This window comes from Marmota flaviventris, chromosome 2, assembly GCF_047511675.1.
Source record: "Marmota flaviventris isolate mMarFla1 chromosome 2, mMarFla1.hap1, whole genome shotgun sequence".
NCBI classification, from domain to species: domain Eukaryota; kingdom Metazoa; phylum Chordata; class Mammalia; order Rodentia; family Sciuridae; genus Marmota; species Marmota flaviventris.
Genome location: NC_092499.1, coordinates 32,926,380 through 32,943,594, shown reverse-complemented (window position 1 = coordinate 32,943,594; position 17,215 = coordinate 32,926,380). Strand labels below are relative to the sequence as shown.

The 17,215-nt window shown below is 38.7% G+C and overlaps 2 protein-coding genes across 7 annotated transcripts in view; both read left to right on the top strand.

Moving 5' to 3' along the window:
* The window catches only part of Chd8 (chromodomain helicase DNA binding protein 8), a 62,117-nt gene extending 60,690 nt beyond the window's left edge, over positions 1-1,427 (top strand). For all 6 annotated transcript variants that reach the window (XM_071607743.1, XM_027922337.3, XM_071607739.1 and 3 more), the window contains exon 39: positions 452-1,427. In XM_071607743.1, coding sequence (XP_071463844.1) covers positions 452-1,015 — 564 coding nt within the window. In that variant the 3' untranslated portion in view covers positions 1,016-1,427. The remainder of the gene's footprint in view (positions 1-451) is intronic.
* Positions 1,428-2,530: 1,103 nt separating this feature from the next.
* Positions 2,531-17,215, top strand: part of Supt16h (SPT16 homolog, facilitates chromatin remodeling subunit) — a 33,487-nt gene continuing 18,802 nt past the window's right edge. The window contains exons 1-5 of the mRNA XM_027922377.3: positions 2,531-2,703; positions 14,562-14,654; positions 14,904-15,074; positions 15,893-16,045; positions 16,810-16,956. Coding sequence (XP_027778178.1) covers positions 2,638-2,703; positions 14,562-14,654; positions 14,904-15,074; positions 15,893-16,045; positions 16,810-16,956 — 630 coding nt within the window. The 5' untranslated portion in view covers positions 2,531-2,637. The remainder of the gene's footprint in view (positions 2,704-14,561; positions 14,655-14,903; positions 15,075-15,892; positions 16,046-16,809; positions 16,957-17,215) is intronic.

The window sequence follows — 17,215 nt, the reverse complement described above, 5'->3', positions numbered from 1 at the left end:
AATCTTTTTGTGTTGCCAGCATCCAGCAGTCTTAATCTGACTCTGCTCTTATGTGGAAATAGATGATAATGTTATAAATATCAGTTACGCTACACTTCACATAAGATCATATGAACACCCTGCTTTCAGTAAACATTTAAATGAATTTTTTCAATGCATGTACCGAATCATTCACTGTCTTACCCAGATCTCTTAGCAAAGGTAAGCATTTTGAAATGATTAGATGGAATGTAGGTACAATATAGTCATGGGGGAAAGCAAAAATTCCTGGTTCACACAATCAAATTCTCTGTCTTCAGCATCAGACTGCATGAACCAGCTAAGTCTGCCATTTCCTTTTCCTCATTGCCACCAGTCAAGCCTAGTCTGACTGGACCTGTTTTGCCTTTCCTATTCCCTACCCCCTTCTTTCTTTCTTTTCTTCTTACTATCTTCTGTTCCTTCCTCCCAGGGTCACCACACTGAAACAGTGTTCAACCGGGTTTTGCCAGGGCCTATTGCATCAGAGAGCAGCAAGAAGCGGGCCCGTAGGACACGACCAGACCTTTCTAAGATGATGGCCCTGATGCAGGGTGGAGGCACTGGGTCCCTATCTCTGCATAATACCTTCCAACACAGCAGTAGTGGCCTACAGTCTGTGTCATCTCTGGGTCACAGCAGTGCCACTTCTACATCTTTGCCTTTTATGCCGTTCGTAATGGGTGGTGCAACATCATCCCCTCATGTAGACTCCAGCACCATACTTCATCACCACCACCACCACCCCCACCCCCACCATCACCACCATCATCATCCAGGCTTGAGAGCCACTGGCTACCCCACTTCACCAGCGACTACCACCTCTGGTACTGCCTTGAGGTTGCCACCACTGCAACCTGAGGATGACGACGATGAGGAGGATGAAGATGATGATGATTTATCTCAGGGCTATGATAGCTCAGAAAGGGACTTTTCACTCATTGATGATCCTATGATGCCAGCCAACTCAGACTCCAGCGAAGATGCTGATGATTGAAGTCCCAGCATGGTCCCCATTGCTTGGGTGGCTGCTGTACTTTAATTTACTCTGGCCCTTGGACTCAGTGGGAGGGGCAGGGGAGATGTGGGGAAACCCAGGACTCCAGGAGGTGAAAAGGAAAAAGAAAACTTGTACCTGATTGCTCCCAATTTTGAGAGGATTGGGTGGGCAGGGGAACTCCTTAAATAATACACGACCACTTCCTCATTTCTGGGGAAGGAAAGGAGACTTAGAGCAGCTGGTGCGCTCACCCCTTCCTAAGACACCTCCATTAACCACAGACTATGTAGCGCTGGCCCTAGCCTCTGGCAGAGCCTGTTCCTGGCCGAACTGTGGATACAGCTGGAGGGTCAGGAACTGTTACCTTCCATCCCCTTGGCATTAATAAATTTAAGTTAATCCTTTTTCACTCTTCCTTGTTCTATATTTGCTCAAACCCAATGTAAGTATTAATTGTATGCATGGTGGCTAATTTTCAACACCTAAAATTCAATGCTGTTTGTACTGTCACCTTGGATAGAGCAGATGTTATTGGTACTCATCTAAAGGGTGTATATAAATGTAGGCTGTCTATTTAGCTAAGGGAATGATCCGAGGTAAATAGACAGAATATTCCAAACTTCCAAAAAAGTTCTTAGAAGAGACAAGGATGAATTTCATTAACCACGTTTATTTTGTTTCTAATTAACTGAAATCAGGGGGCTTTTCGGAAAGCCATAGGATGGTTATCAGTTTTTATGAAGTGCAGCAAGGGACTGGATGAAAGAAAAGGTGCTGTCACAACCTCAGCCCAGGGAAGGGGTTTGGAATAGGAACTAAAGGTTTTTTTGCGCCCGCAAGCCAATTCAACCCGCCTCTTACCGTCTCAATGGCTCAGACTGAACCCTAGGCATTTTATTTTCCTTCTTAGGACCAAGTCCCACCTCTTAGCGTAGGTACTAGTTTATCGCGAGGGTGGGCTCCATTTCCTTGGACTGAGTTCTCCTTCGGCTTGTAGCACTGGACCTAGCTAGCATCAAGGATTCAGCCCTGGAGGAGTACAGAATTTTGCTTTCCCATCACTTCTAGGAGGGGCTCAGCCGGTGCCACTACAGTCTTCCCTCTCCTATCCCACGCCAGATTCCGCTCTTTCCGCTTCCCCTTCTTTCCCGATGGGTGGGGCCCTTACACCAGCGCGCGGCAGCTCCTGTGGGGCAGAGCCTGCCTCCCATCTTCTCTTCTCCAGCAGCTACAGCCTTGGCAAAAATTCGGAGCTCCTGGAAACTGCGGCGGGGCGGAGAGTAAGGGCGGGGGCAGAGCGTCACGTGATAAATCGACTCGCTTGTGGCGGTGGCGAAGTTGACCAGAAACCCCGCGAAAATCGACTTTTTTCTTCGCTGCACATTTTGTTGATTTCCCCCTTTTTATCATTGTCTCTGCCCACCCTCCACGGAGACAGAATTAAAAAAAAAAAAAAAAAAAAACTTAATCGCTATAGGGACCCGGAAGCGGAAAGGGCATTTTTGAGGTTGATACTTCCGGGTCACTGAGAGAGTGCGGGATTCCGGGGCCGAAAGCGGGTGGCGGAGCTGGGACCTCGCGTGATTCTCGGAACCCGAGGAGAAGCGGTGTCCTGGGCGATGGCTGTGACTCTAGACAAAGACGCTTATTATCGGCGAGTTAAGAGACTGTACAGCAATTGGCGGGTAAGGAAGATCCTGTAATTTCTCCCACGGAGCCCCCCTCAGCCATCCCATAATAACCCTGTTACTCGGCGCCCTTTTTTTTTTCCTCTCTTTTCGTCTAGAATTCCCGGGTTTAGTGTCGCGCCCTTTTCATTGCTCTCGAATCACTCACCGCAGGACGCAACCAGTGCCACCTGGTAATAGGGAACCCCCCGGCAATTGCCCTACCCTGCGATCACCATCTTCCCCTCGTGCCGGCCCAGGTCATGCATAACAGCCACCTCTCGCCGTCTCTTCCCGCCCTAGAAGAAGCAACATCTTTCCCTCCCACTCTAATCACGCATTACTGATCCTCCTGCGGTGTTCACACACACCCACGCACTCTCTGTCCCTCAAGAACCACGGTGTTCCACGCCAGGTCCCGCCAGAATTAAACCATCTTTGTAAAGAAGGGATGGAGGGGCAAGGGGAATGTGGGTCGAGCCCTTCGCTTTTATCGTTTGCGGGCCTTTTGCTGGAGTTAAAAGAAATAATGCTCACACGCAACTGCTTCGTGTCTTAGGCCCTGCTGTGAGTAACAACAGACCTAACACTGAAAACCCTTAGGCATTAGTAATGTAAAACCAAAACAAAACAAAAACATTGTGATGCTTAAAACCTAATTAGCTTCCCAAGCTGGTAGGTATCTGGGGCACGTGTTCAGAAAAACGGTGGCAGATCTTAGTCTTTCATTAAAAATTGGGCAGTTTTGCTGCTTTAAAAACGTACATAGTTAAAACTTATTTTTAACGATAGTAATTTATTAACTGAATAGTTTGATTGCATGCTGTGATGCAGCCTGAGCTGTATAACCTGTCTGGCCTCAAACAGTGCTACCAAGGGAAGACATAACTATAATGACTTTAGAAACCTGAAAATGTTCTGACAAAAATGATCAACCGTGATTTCAGCATTGAAAATTATCCTTAAGATTGATCCTCTGCTGAAGGAAAGCTATAAAAATTGGTTATTTTCCTGCCATTCATAAAAAAGATACTTGCTTATGCTTGTTTTTGAGTCTGAGTTAGATAATTGAAGATAAAATGGATTCTCAGTTGCATTTTTAAATACTTTTTAAAATTTTTTTAGTTTTTGGTGGACACAATATTTTACCTTTATGAGGTGCTGAGGATTGAACCCAGTGCTCATGCATGGTAGGTGAGCACTCTACTACTGAGCCACAATCCCAGCCCCCTCGGTTACATTTTATTAAAAGTAAAAAATAAGAACTCCATGCTAGATGAATGCTGAACATAAATTTTGTTTTGAATTTTTTTCCCCTGGTACTGGGGATTGAACCCAGGTGGGCTTTACCACTGAGCTACACCCACAGCCCTTTTTATTTTTGAGACAAAGGGTCTTCCTAAGTTTCTAAGGCTGGCCTCAAACTTGTGATTGTCCTGCCTCAGCCTCCCAAGTTGCTGGGATTCAGGCCTGTGCCTTCACAGCTGTTTTGAAATTTTTATTGTTTAATTTCTATCAAGTGACTTTACAGCCTTACTATCACATATTTATATTTGAACATAATGTGTGTGAGTGAAAACTTTTTTTTTTTTAATTTATTTTTTAGGCATAGTTGGACACAGTACCTTTATTTTATTTATTTATTTTTATGTACTGAGGATTAAACCCAGGGCCTCACATGCTAGGCTAGCACTCTGCTGCTGAGCCACAAACAACCCCAGCCATGAGCGAAAACTTTTTTCAAGTATTTTCTAATCCTTATATGTTGGTAATAATAAGAAGCCCTCTCTTCCATCCATAAACCCTTAAATTAAACACCTTTGATGTCGTTTCTAGTCCCAGTGATTCAGATTTCATCAAGTTATTTCATTTTAAAGTTAATGTAAACAAAAGGCTTTATTGTTTCTTAATTACAGTTTTCATAACTTACATCCTAAAAGAAAAAGTGTGATACCATGTTTTTTTTTTTTTTAGATAAAGTGTGATACCATGGGTTTTTGTTTTTTTTTTTTTAATCTGAGGAGAAATTTATAAAATTTATAAAACATTAACCCTTGTGTTTCTAATGTAGTCATCCCTAGGTTTTGGTGTCTTGGGGGGTTGGTTCCTGGACCCTGCCCTCCTTAAGTATACCCAATCCTCAGGTGCTTAAGTAGCATATATAAAATGGTGAAGTATTTTAATATAATCTATGCACATCTTATACTTTAAATCATCTCTAAATTACGATACCTACAATTAAGTGCTCTACAAATGGTTATTGTACTGTTTAAGGAATAATGCTAAGGAACAAATACTTTGCATGTCCTAAAGAGATATCATCTGTCATCTTCTCCCCCACCCCCAAAATATTTTTAATCCATAGTAGGTTTAATCTTCAGATGAGAAGTTCATACATGGCAGGTTGAATGTAGTGCTATTTTAGAGACTGTCATGTCATTTAGTCAAAAATCAAACATAAGACTAGGAGTATAGTTCAGTGGTAGAGAGTGCTTACCTAGTTTCAGAGGCCCTTGGTTAGATCCCCAACTCCCCCCCCCACCACCACCACCAAAAGAAAATCACACAGGAGACCTCCATTGTGACTAGAATTTGTTAATAGTTTATGACTCTTCTTGGACATTTGAGTGTTGTCCATTCTTAAATCTTAGTTATTAAGTTAGAACTGCTAGGAATAAAAAGGGTTTGCAGCACCTGTATGGTTCTGCTTTAAAAAAAATCCCAGTGGAGACAGGCATAATGGTATATGCTTGTAATCCCACCTAATTGGGAAGCTAAAGCAGGAGAATCTCAATTTTGAGGCTACTGAGCAACTTCATGAGACCCTGTTACAAAATGAAAGGGGCTGGGAATGGACAAGTGGCACACGCCTATGATCCCATTGGCTCAGGAGACTGAGGCAGGAGGATTGAGAGTTCAGGCCAACCTCAGCAATTTAGCCAGGCCCTAAGCAACTCAGTGAGACCCTGTCTCTAAATATTTTTTAAAAGGGCTGGGGAGATGGCCCAGTGGTTCCAGTGCCCCTGAGCTCAATCTCTAGTACCAAAAAAATAAATAAAATAAAATGGGCTGGGGTATAGCCTACTTGTAGAGTGCCCCTTGGTTCAATCCCCAGTACCAACCTTAAAAAAATCCTAGGTGGTTGTGGTGGAGCATGGAAATGGCCTGTGGATTTCTCTCCTCTGTCCTCCTCTTACTGGGTACTTAATCAGGGATGTTCAGCATGTTCATGATTATGACATTTTAGTGTAATATGGTTTATACTGCTCAGGGCAGGGGGAAACAAAAGAGGTTAATCATTCTGGGGTTCTAGCTGCTTTGAGGGTGAGTGTTAATGTTCAGGTATACCTATTAATTATTTGAGACCTACTGGCTAGGACATCCTGCTGTAGATAAACCTTGACTACACTCATCTGCCTTTTATCTTGAAGGATTCCACAAAGCTGTTTGCAAAAGAAATACTGATGCCTTCATTTATGCAGTTCTTTGCCAACTGTCAGAATTGGAGTGGTGAATGGCTACAACCCCAGAAAGGATATTTGCACCAATGAAGAAAACTAATAAAAAACGAACTTTTTTTTTTTTTTGGTACTGAAGATTGAACCTAGGAGTGCTTAACCACTGAGCCATATCCATTTTAAGACAGGGTCTCACTAAGTTGCTTATGGCCTTGCCAAAATCTAAGGCTGATCCTGAACTAGCAATCCTCCTTCCTCAGCCTCTCAAGCCACTGGGATTACAGGCGTGCTCCTCAGCACCCAGCTCAAGACTTCTCTTGACTGCAGCTTTCTGGCTCTTTGACTTAAATGGTGACTTGGTTTCTTGTTCTGGACTGTTCTGTAAGACTAGGCAGCTGTGTTCTGTGGCTCAGAAAGGTTTTTTTTTTTTTTAAGGTTTTTTGAAATATAAACAGTTCTCATAACTACTTTCAGCAAAGCAGTGGATTGGTTTCATTCATCTCACATTTATTTTGTTTTTCAACATGGGGGTCTAATTATGTTGCCCAGGCCCAAGCTGTCCTCGAGGCCCCTGGATCAAGCAATCCTCCTGACTCAGCCTCTTGAACAGCTGGCTATAGGTGTGCGCTGCTGCACCCAGCTTCATCTCAGCTGTTATGGTTCTTGTATCTTTGGAGCAAGATAGAGAAATATTCAGATAATGATGTGGTCTTTGAATGAAAAAGAATTAGATGGAAGTAAATTCCCAGATAGGTTAATTTTGTTGTTGTTCCACTTACTCAACTTTTAAATGTCTAGTTATCTACATTTTATATTATTTTTGTGACATATAGTAGTCACTCAGTAAATGGTAATGACTGATTTAAGTTTTCATGTATCTGTTGGTTTAAAAAGAGATTTCTGTCCAGGCTCTACTTATAGAGACAATATGTCCTGCCTTTCCTAGAGCTGTTTATCTATTATCTCTATTTATTATCAGTACACCCTTTTCTCACAATTTTCTCAGTTTGGATGATAAATTATTTGGATAGGTAGCTAGGGTGGTGTTTGTATGGCAGTGTCCACTTGGTTCAAAGGAAGGTATTTGTTCTTCTTCTGCAGTATTTCCTCAACTTTTAATATTCAGATCCCATCTTTACAATTTTAGAATCCTTACCAACTATTATGATATTTTCTTCAATTCTCACCTGAAAAATGTTTTTCACTTAGTACATGCACATTGTCTTTTTAAAATAGTTCTGAGAAAGGTTTAAAACAAGTAAGAGGCAACCACTTTTTTGAGTTTTTCTGTTTCTTTCATGTTTCTAAAATCTGTGTAGTGCTATTTCTTGATTTGTGAATCATGGATATTAACTCTTGGGTAAATTCGAATTTAATTTTTTTATACTACACACTTATCCAAGTCCTCTACATTCTGATACTTTTAAAACTTTTTGTAACATATTGTTATGAAAAAGTTTCTAACAGGAAAACTGAATTTTATAGTGAACCCATATACTCACCACCTAAATGATACAATTAACATTTTATTATACTTGCTTTATCATATGTACATCCTTAATTTTTTAAAATATTTTTTAGTTGTAGATGGGCACAATATCTTTATTTATTTATTTTTATGTGGTGCTGAGGATCAAACCCAGTGCCTCAACCGTGCTGGGCGAGTGCTCTACCACTGAGCCACAACCCCAGCTCCATCCTTAATTTTTCTTCCTCAATTTTAGTAAAATCACTTGTCAGTATTTGCATTGTTATTCACATATAAATATTTTCACTGTTGGGTGAAGTAAAGGAGTAATGAATACCTTTCCTTTTCTCTGCAGGGGGTTTGATTTTGTTTGCTTTGCTTTTTTTCTTTGCTATGTTGAGGATGAAACTCAGGGCCTTGCATTTGGTAGGTAAACCGCTTTTCCACGTGTTAATTTTTCCTGGATTGCCTCCGTTTTTTTTTTTGTTGTTGTTGTTTTAAACAAATATCCCATCCTTAATTTTTTAAGTCCTTTCATTGTCCTGCTCTTTCTGATATTGGTTGCTCTCGAGGCCTTTTGAACCTTGGCCTTTCCAATGTTGGATCTCCTGTATTTTAGAACCCCAGTTTGGGTTTTATCTTTGTTTTTTTTTTAAAGCCTTTTCTCTAAGAGCTTTTTAAGAAAGGATGCTTAAGGACTGGGGATGTGGCTCAGTGCTAGAGTGCTTGCCTAGCATGTACAAGACCCTGGATTTAATCCTCAGAATACAAAAATATAGGATGCATAGAATACAAATTTCCTGAGCCCTTTTTTTGTCTTCGGAAATAATAAGTGTTGTTATGCTGTGTTAGTTTTTAATCACAGCAATAAAATACTTGAAGTAGATAAACAACTCATAGAAAAAGTTTATTTATTTATTTATTTATTTTGGTTCACAGGTTCCAGTCAGTGGACAGTTGACCCCCTTGTGTTTGGGCCTGTAATAAGGCAGTATGTCATGGCAGGAGTGCGTGGCAAAAGAGGCAGCTCATCTTGTGTTAGCCAAGAAGCAAAAAGAGTGGGGAAGGGGCTGGGTTCTAATTCTCTTCAAGTTCATGCTCCCAGTGACATGACTGCCTTTCACTACACACCTCCTAATGTTTCTACCACCTTGCAATAATGCCACAGGCTGGAGTCCAAGCCTGTAACACATGGGCTTTTGGGGGACATTCAAGATCAAAACTATAACATCTGTCCTCATTTTTGCTTAATAATATATAATTCACTAAGTATATCATTCTGAGTTTAAAATAATCTTAGAATTTTGGTGAGTGTGGTGGCACACATCTGCAATCCCAATGGCTCAGGAGGTTGAAGGAGAAGGATTGCAAGTTCAAAGCCAGCCTCAGCAACTTAGTGAAACTCTGAGCAACTTACGGAGACCCTGTCTTAAAATAAAAAAGTTCTGGGGATATGACTCAGTGGTTAAGCGCCCCTGGGTTTAATCCCCTGTACCAAATAATAATAATATCAGAATTTTGAAGCCACTGTGTATCAGTCTTCAAGCTTTTAGTATTTTGAGTTGGCTGATATGATTCTATTCCATACTTCGAGAAGTGGGGGTGTCTGTAATATGTATGCTCTGTGTGTGTGGTCTGTTCTTTGAAACTTTAAAATCATCTCCAGGTTGTTCTTGTTGTTGTTTTCTTTCTTTGTGGGGATTTCTTTATTTTGTTTTTGTTTTTTTTTTTTTTTTTTTTCGATACTATGGCTCGAACTCAGGGCCTGATGCATTCTAGGGAAGTATACTACAACTGAGCTACATGCCAGCCACTTATCCCTTGGTTTTGAAATTTCCCATGGTGTGCCTTGGTATGTATTTTTTTGTTTTGTTTTATTGGGGGGGGGTTGTTTGTTTGTAGTTTTTTTTTTTTAATATTTGTTTTTTAGTTGTAGTTGGACACAATACCTTTATTTTATTTATTTTTATGTGATGCTGAGGATTGAACCCAGGGCCTCACAGGTGCCATGTGAACACTTTGCCGCTGAGCCACAACTCCAGCCCCTTGTTTTTAACTTAAGAACTGCGAGAAACTTGTTTAATCTCAACTCACATCCTTCAATGCTGGAATCTTGTAATTCTTGTTCATTTCCTTCCCTCCATTTCCTCAGTGCTTACAAAATACTGAAAGCTATAGTATATTCATGATAAGAGAACTGGGGATAAAAACTCTTAGAAATTAAAAATAATAGCTGAAATAAAAAATTTGATGAGAGATGAGGGGAAAAAAAGTGAAGGAACAATTCCTGATGAGAAGTCTTAATAATGAAAATAAAATATAAAGATAAACCACAGATTTAACCCAAGAGATCTAAAATTACTGATTGGGGGGGGGGGTAGGTCAGTGAAGGGCCTGGTATGATGGTGGTTCATGCCTATAAACCCAGCCATTTGAGAGACTGATGCTGGAGGATCACAAGTTCAAAAACCAGCCTTGGTAATTTAGCAAAACCCTAAGCAACTTAGTGAGACCTTGTCTCAAATAAAAAGGGCTCGGGTTGTGGCTTAGTTGTTAAGCACCTCTGCATTTAAACACTGGTACCAAAAAAAGAAAAAAAAAAGAGAGAGAAGTGTGCTACTACCTTATAATATTAATGAAGAATCTCTTCCAAGTAAACCTTTTTCCTTTAGGTTTGTTTCTTTCTCTTTTATTTATTCAACAGCTAGAAAATCAAAATGAAGCTTAGTGACCTGTTTTGTTTTGTGTGTTTTTTGGGGGGTTTTTTTGGCACCAGTAATTGAACCCAGGGGCACTTAGTCATTGAGCCACATTCCCAGCCCCTTTTTTAAATATATATTTTATTTAGAGACAGTATGTTTGTTTAATTTTTTTTAAGAGAGAGAGAATTTTTTAATATTTATTTTTTAGTTATCGGCAGACACAACATCTTTGTTTGTATGTGGTGCTAAGGATCGAACCCGGGCCGCACGCATGCCAGGCGAGCGCGCTACCACTTGAGCCACATCCCCAGCCCTAGAGACAGTATCTTGCTGAGTTGTTTAGTTGTTGCTCTTTGAACTCAGGATCCTTCTGCCTCAGCCTCCCGAGCTGCTGGAATTACAGGCATGTGTCACCACACCCGACTAAGAGTGTTTGTTGGTCACTTAGGATATAACAACTCCAGCTCTACTTAGCTTACCACTCTGCATTCTTTTCGTCTTCACACACACACACACACACACAAAAAAAAAAACTATTGAATTCTTTAAACCTAAATACATTTAAGAAATGATACTTTAGAGCTGGGGTTGTAGCTCAGTGGTAGAGTGCTTGCCTAGCATTCATGAGGCACTGGATTTGATTCTCAGCACCACATGCAAATAAATAAAATAAAGATCCATCAACAACTAAAAAATCTTAAAAAAAAAACACAGAAAGAAATGATACTTTATATCATTACAAATGGAAAATTGTGTCAATTATCAAAAAGTAGCTGTTAAAAAATAAAAGCAATATAACACAACTGTGTTATTAAATTATAGCAGATGTTAAGGACTAGAACCAAGCAGGTACATTCTTTAGATTAAAAGGATGTTACTTTTGCTGTGATTGATTTTTGTTTATTTGTTTGTTTTTTGGTACTGGGGATTGAACTCAGGAGCACTTGAGGACTGAGCCACATCCTCAGCTCTATTTTGTACTTTATTTAGCAACAGGGTCTCACTGAGTTGCTTAGCGCCTCAGTATCACTGAGGCTGCCTTTGAACTCGCGATCCTCCTGCCTCAGCCTCCCCAACCACTGGGATTATAGGCCACCAAACCCAGCTTGTGATTGAATATTTGAAGCCACATTTGGGTACCACTTAAAATCATCTCCTTTTGAATTGTACACTTTTTGAGTGGGCTAGGGATATAGCTCAGTTGGTAGAGTGCCTGCCTAGTTGGGTTGAGATAGACACCATTCTAAGCACTTTACACAGATTTACTCAGATATTCTTCAAAGTAATGCTTACAGACATGAAGATCAAAGAAACTGGAATGCAGATACTTTAGGTCACAGTAAGTACTAAAGTCAAAAATTAAAACCCAGGAGATGGCTTCAGAGTAAGCCCTTAACCCAGACATACTATTTACCTAAATACAAAAGACAAATCAGCAGTTTGCTACTTATTGCTTATAGTTGTTGAAATAAATTTCCAGTAAGTTTAACAAGTCATCAATATTAACATTCTACCTGAAAAGATAATCAAGTGACTTTAACTCTCCTTATAATTACAAATCAGAAACCTTCCAAAGAAACCCAGTTTTATCTTTAGAATTCTAATAAAAGTACTCTTTTCATTTGTTAACTGAAAAAGATACAGATGGCAGGAAAAGAATAATTTTACCTGCTATTGTATATAATAGTATGTATATATCAGTTAGATTTTATTTTCAGCATTTCTTGTAATTCTCCCTAGCCATCAGGAAAAATCAGAACTACAGTGAGATACTATCTTACCCCAGTAAGAAAAAAACAGTACCAAATTCTGGTCATAAGTACTAATGGTAAAAGTCTTTTCCAGGAAAAGAACATTTCTGAGTGGAAACCAACAGAGGACTACATATAGTTAATTTCTTTGCATCATATAATTTAACTTATAGAGAACAACAGTGAACCCCCTGTTTATTTTTATTGGTAACTAGAAGCCTTAAAATATGGAAGACTCTTACATAGGTGGTTTTGGTTTTTGCTTCATTGGGGAAGCCAGAATTACCAGCCTTTTGGTATTATAGAGCTTTTCAAAAGTAGCAAATGATAGGAGGACTTAACATGTCTCAATGTCAAAACCTACAACAAAGCTGTGGTAATCAAAACAGTGTGGCACTGTTATAGATAGACATGTAGCTTAATTAAATAGAATTGAAAGTCTGGAAATAAACCTTTATGTTTATGGTCTTTTGTTTTTGTGGTGCTTGGGATTGAACCCAGGGCCTTGTGCGTGCAAGGCAGCACTCTACCAACTGAGCTATATCCCCAGCCTCTGGTCATTTGATTTTTGACAGAAGTGTTGTAACAATTCAATGAAGAAAAAGATATTTTTTAACAACCCATTGGAATAACTAAATACTTACATGGAAAAAAATAAGTTTGATTGTTCCTCATACCATACACAAAAATAAATTCAGGGGCTGGGATTATAGTTCAGTGTCATGGTACGTGTCTAGCACATGTGAGGACCTATGTTTGATTCCCCATAACTATGTTAAAAAAACAAAAAGGAGAAAAAGATTAACATTAAACAGGGACGAGAGGTGGGAGGGAAAGGAAGAGAGAAGGGAAATTGCATGGAAATGGAAGGAGACCCTCATTGTTATACAAAATTACATATAAGAGGATGTGAGGGGAAAGGGAAAAAAAATCAAGGGAGAGAAAAGAATTACAGTAGACTGGGTAGAGAGAGAAGATGGGAGGGGAGGGAAGGGGGTATAGTAGAGGATAGGAAAGATAGCAGAATACAACAGTCACTAGTATGGCAATATGTAAAAACGTGGATGTGTAACCAATGTGATTCTGCAATCTGTATACGGGGTAAAAATGGGAGTTCATAACCCACTTGAATCAAATGTATGAAATATGTCAAGAGCTTTGTAATGTTTTGAACAACCAATTAAAAAAAAAAGAAAAAGAGATTCAGAATGAATCACATCTAACTATAAGAACTAAAACTGGTCTGTAAGTATAAGTAAATCCTTTATGACTTTTGGATTAGATAAGCCACTAAAGACACAAGAAAAGAGAAAAATTGAACTTTTTCAAAATTAGAAACTCTTGTGCTTCACATTATTCCTTCAAGAAAATGAGTAAACAGTCTACCAAATAAATAATATTTGGAAATAACGTCTGATAAAGGATTTTTATTTAGAATATAAAAACTCTTGCAACTCAGTAATAAATCAGTTACAAATTGGACAAAGGATCTGAGAGGGCATTTCTCCAAAGAGATATACGAATTATCAACCATCACTTGAAATGGTACTAATTTGTACCCATTTGATGACTATAATGAAAAAGATAATAGCAGGTGTTGGCTTGTGGAAAAATTGGAAGTTCATACATTCTTATTAGGAAATAAAATGGATCAGTCACTGGAAAACAATTGGTAATTCTTCAAAAAATTTAGACAAAGGACCCAGCAATTCCTCTCCTGAGTATAGACCCAAGATAAGTATATTTACACAAAAGCTTATACACAAAGTGGGAAGACTGAAAGTTCAAAGCTTGCCTCAGCAATTTAGCTGAAGTTGTAGAGTGCCCTGGGGTTCAGTCCCCAGTGTTGGGGGAGATAAAGGTATACAGAAGTTCATGGCAGTGTTGTTCAGAATAACCCAAAATTGGAAACAGCCCAAATTTCCAGTGACTGGTGTTTGGATAAATCAAGCATATGTCCACATGATGAAATTAGATTCTAAAAGGGAGTGAACTATTGATAATATACTGCAACACAGATGAACCTAGAAAACATTACGTGAAAGAAGCCAGACACAAAGGCACATATTATTCAATTCCATTTACATGAAAAAATGTACAGAATAGACAAATCCATGCAGACAAAAGTAGGTTAGTGGTTGCCTAAGTCTGGAGAGGAGGCAGAAAAAGATGAAGAATGATTGCTAATGGCAGAGGGTTTTTTCCTGGGAAAGGTGAAAATGTTCTAAGTTTAGATCATAGTGATGATTATGTAACTGAATATATTAAACATTATACACTTCAAATGTGCAAATTTTATTGTATGTGAATTCTATCTCAAGCTGTTTAACAAGTAGAATGTAAGTAAGAGCTATGAGGTTGCCAATCAGGCATGTATCTGAAATTTGGAACTTATATTAGGAAAATTAAACATATCTTTAGTAGATGTTCAATCTGTATTTTTGTTTTGTTAAGGTTTGAAAAGAAAGTAACAAAATTACTTTTTTATTTTTTTTAGAAAGGAGAAGATGAGTGTGCCAATGTTGATGCTATTGTTGTATCAGTGGGTGTTGATGAAGAAATTGTTTATGCCAAATCAACTGCATTACAGGTGAGAGGTTTGTAGCAGTTTTCAGCCCGTAATGTCACTGAATCGTCTACTGCACTGTTCAGTGTTTTAAATTCCTAGTTCTGGGTACGTAGCTGAGTGACAGAACGTGTGCTTAGCATTCAAGAGGCCCTCTGTTCAATCCCCAGCAACAGAAAAGAGTAAAACTAAAAAATATCAATGATTTGATTATTTTTATTATGAATGTTTCAAGCATATATCTGTAAATACTATTGTTGTCTTTTCCAATAGACATGGCTCTTTGGTTATGAACTCACTGATACAATCATGGTCTTCTGTGATGACAAAATCATCTTTATGGCCAGCAAGAAAAAAGTAGAATTCTTGAAACAGATTGCCAACACTAAGGGAAATGAGAATGCAAATGGAGCCCCTGCCATAACACTGCTAATAAGAGAAAAGGTCAGAACTAATAAACAATGTGTCGTAAATGTTTAAAAGTTTTTGGAAGTGAGGGGTTTTTTGTTCCGAGATGGTATGTATGACTCTAAAAATGATTCAAGGGGAAAGTTGTACCTGGCTATGGTAATAATGTTAAGTTTTATTATATCTTCATTATTGGTTAGGAAGAAAAGAGTCCAATTACCCAAAAGTTCTTCAGTAAAATAAATGGGCTGTGGAATTCTGGTGAACATTAACTTTATTGTTCTCCAGTACACTGTTTCCATTTGACCTTCAGAAACCAGATAACCTTAAATATCCTTAAGGTAACTTAAATAAACCTCGTTTCCAGTTTTTATCGAATGTGATGTTTTTTTCACACTGCTCACCTAACAGGAATTTTCCCTCAGATTTTTGTTTATATGTGTGAGTTTCTTGACTTTCTGAAGAAAAATAATAGTTTTGTTAACTTACTTGGTACTTTTACTTAAGTATATAAAAATATCCAAAGGAATTTTGTGTTAACCTTCGATGTGTTATAATCTGCCCTTAAGAAGTAGGTGGAGGGGCTGGGGTTATAGCTCAGAGGTAGATTGCTTGCCTAGCTTGTATGATAGACTGGGTTTAATTCTCAGCACCACATATACATAAATAAAATAAAGGTCCATTGACAAATAAAAAATACATATATTAAAAAGGAAAAAAGAAGTAGGTGGAGATTAGGGGAGAATTTATTCCTTCCATGGTTTAGAATATTTCTCTCTGCTTATTACTAGTTATAACACAAATGTCTAATTTTGAAACTAACAAGCCCTTTTTCTTCCCTGTGGCACTGATAGAATGAAAGTAATAAGAGCAACTTTGACAAAATGATTGAAGCCATTAAAGAAAGCAAAAATGGCAAGAAAATTGGTGTGTTCAGCAAAGACAAATTCCCTGGAGAGTTCATGAAGAGCTGGAACGACTGCCTCAACAAAGAGGGCTTTGACAAAGTAAGACTAATACTGGGAAACAGCAAATTGAAAGTTGAGAAGACAGAAGTATATTGGACTTCCATACAAGATAGTGGAGGACATTTGTTTGGGGAAAACTATATATTCATTTGCACTTATGTTTTTCATCCCCTTTTAACAATATATTAGTTATACTTTTCAGCAGAAAATGGGGTGTTCAAGAGGCTGTCCACCCACTTCTGTGTTGGAAACAGAAAAATCTTCTGACCAAGAAATAGATTTGTGTTCTTTTTTCCCCCACCATTCCTGCTTATCTTCCATCTTCAGCCTTGACAAAAACCTATAGAGAGGCGAATTTACATTTTAAGAGGTACATTAGCTTAATGCCTCTTATAACACAACAGTGACCTGGCAAAGAGCTATTTTAAATGTTTAATCCATTCAAGAAGAGAGACTATTTGAAGATTCTGCAAACTATTGATGGAGATTGCTAAGTAGCCAAGCATGGTGGTATACGCCTATAATCTCAGAGACTCCGAGAGCTGAGGCAGAAGGATTGCAAGTTTGAGGCCAGCCTCGGATTTAGGATTGCTAAATAGTGAGGCCCTAAGAACTTGATGAGACCCTGTCTCAAAAAAGAGCTAGGGATGTAGCTCAGTGCTTAAGCACCCTGAGTTCAATCCCTCACACCAAAAAAAAGATTGCTAAGTAATCAAGTAGAATAACTGATAATATTCAAAATAGGAGAGATGCATTTTTTTAGCAATTCTATATTTGCATGTTTACTATCACTTTGACTATAGATTGATATCAGCGCAGTTGTGGCATATACCATTGCTGTAAAGGAGGATGGGGAGCTCAACCTAATGAAGAAAGCAGCCAGCATCACTTCTGAGGTCTTCAACAAATTCTTCAAGGAAAGAGTCATGGAAATAGTTGATGCAGATGAGGTAAATAAACGACCTTACCACTAAGTTGGTAATAATTCTGCCATCTGTCTTTCAAGATAACTAAACCTGCATTATGGTTTAATGAGGTTATCCATTATTTTATATACATATCCTCAGAGCAGCTGTAAATTCTACATACTGTTCTCCAAACTTGCTTTGTATGTATACCAATATATTGTCTGATGTGTAAACCATAAATTATATCAGGGTATGTGATGTTTTCAAATGGTAACATCCTAGCACTTCACATTGCTATTTG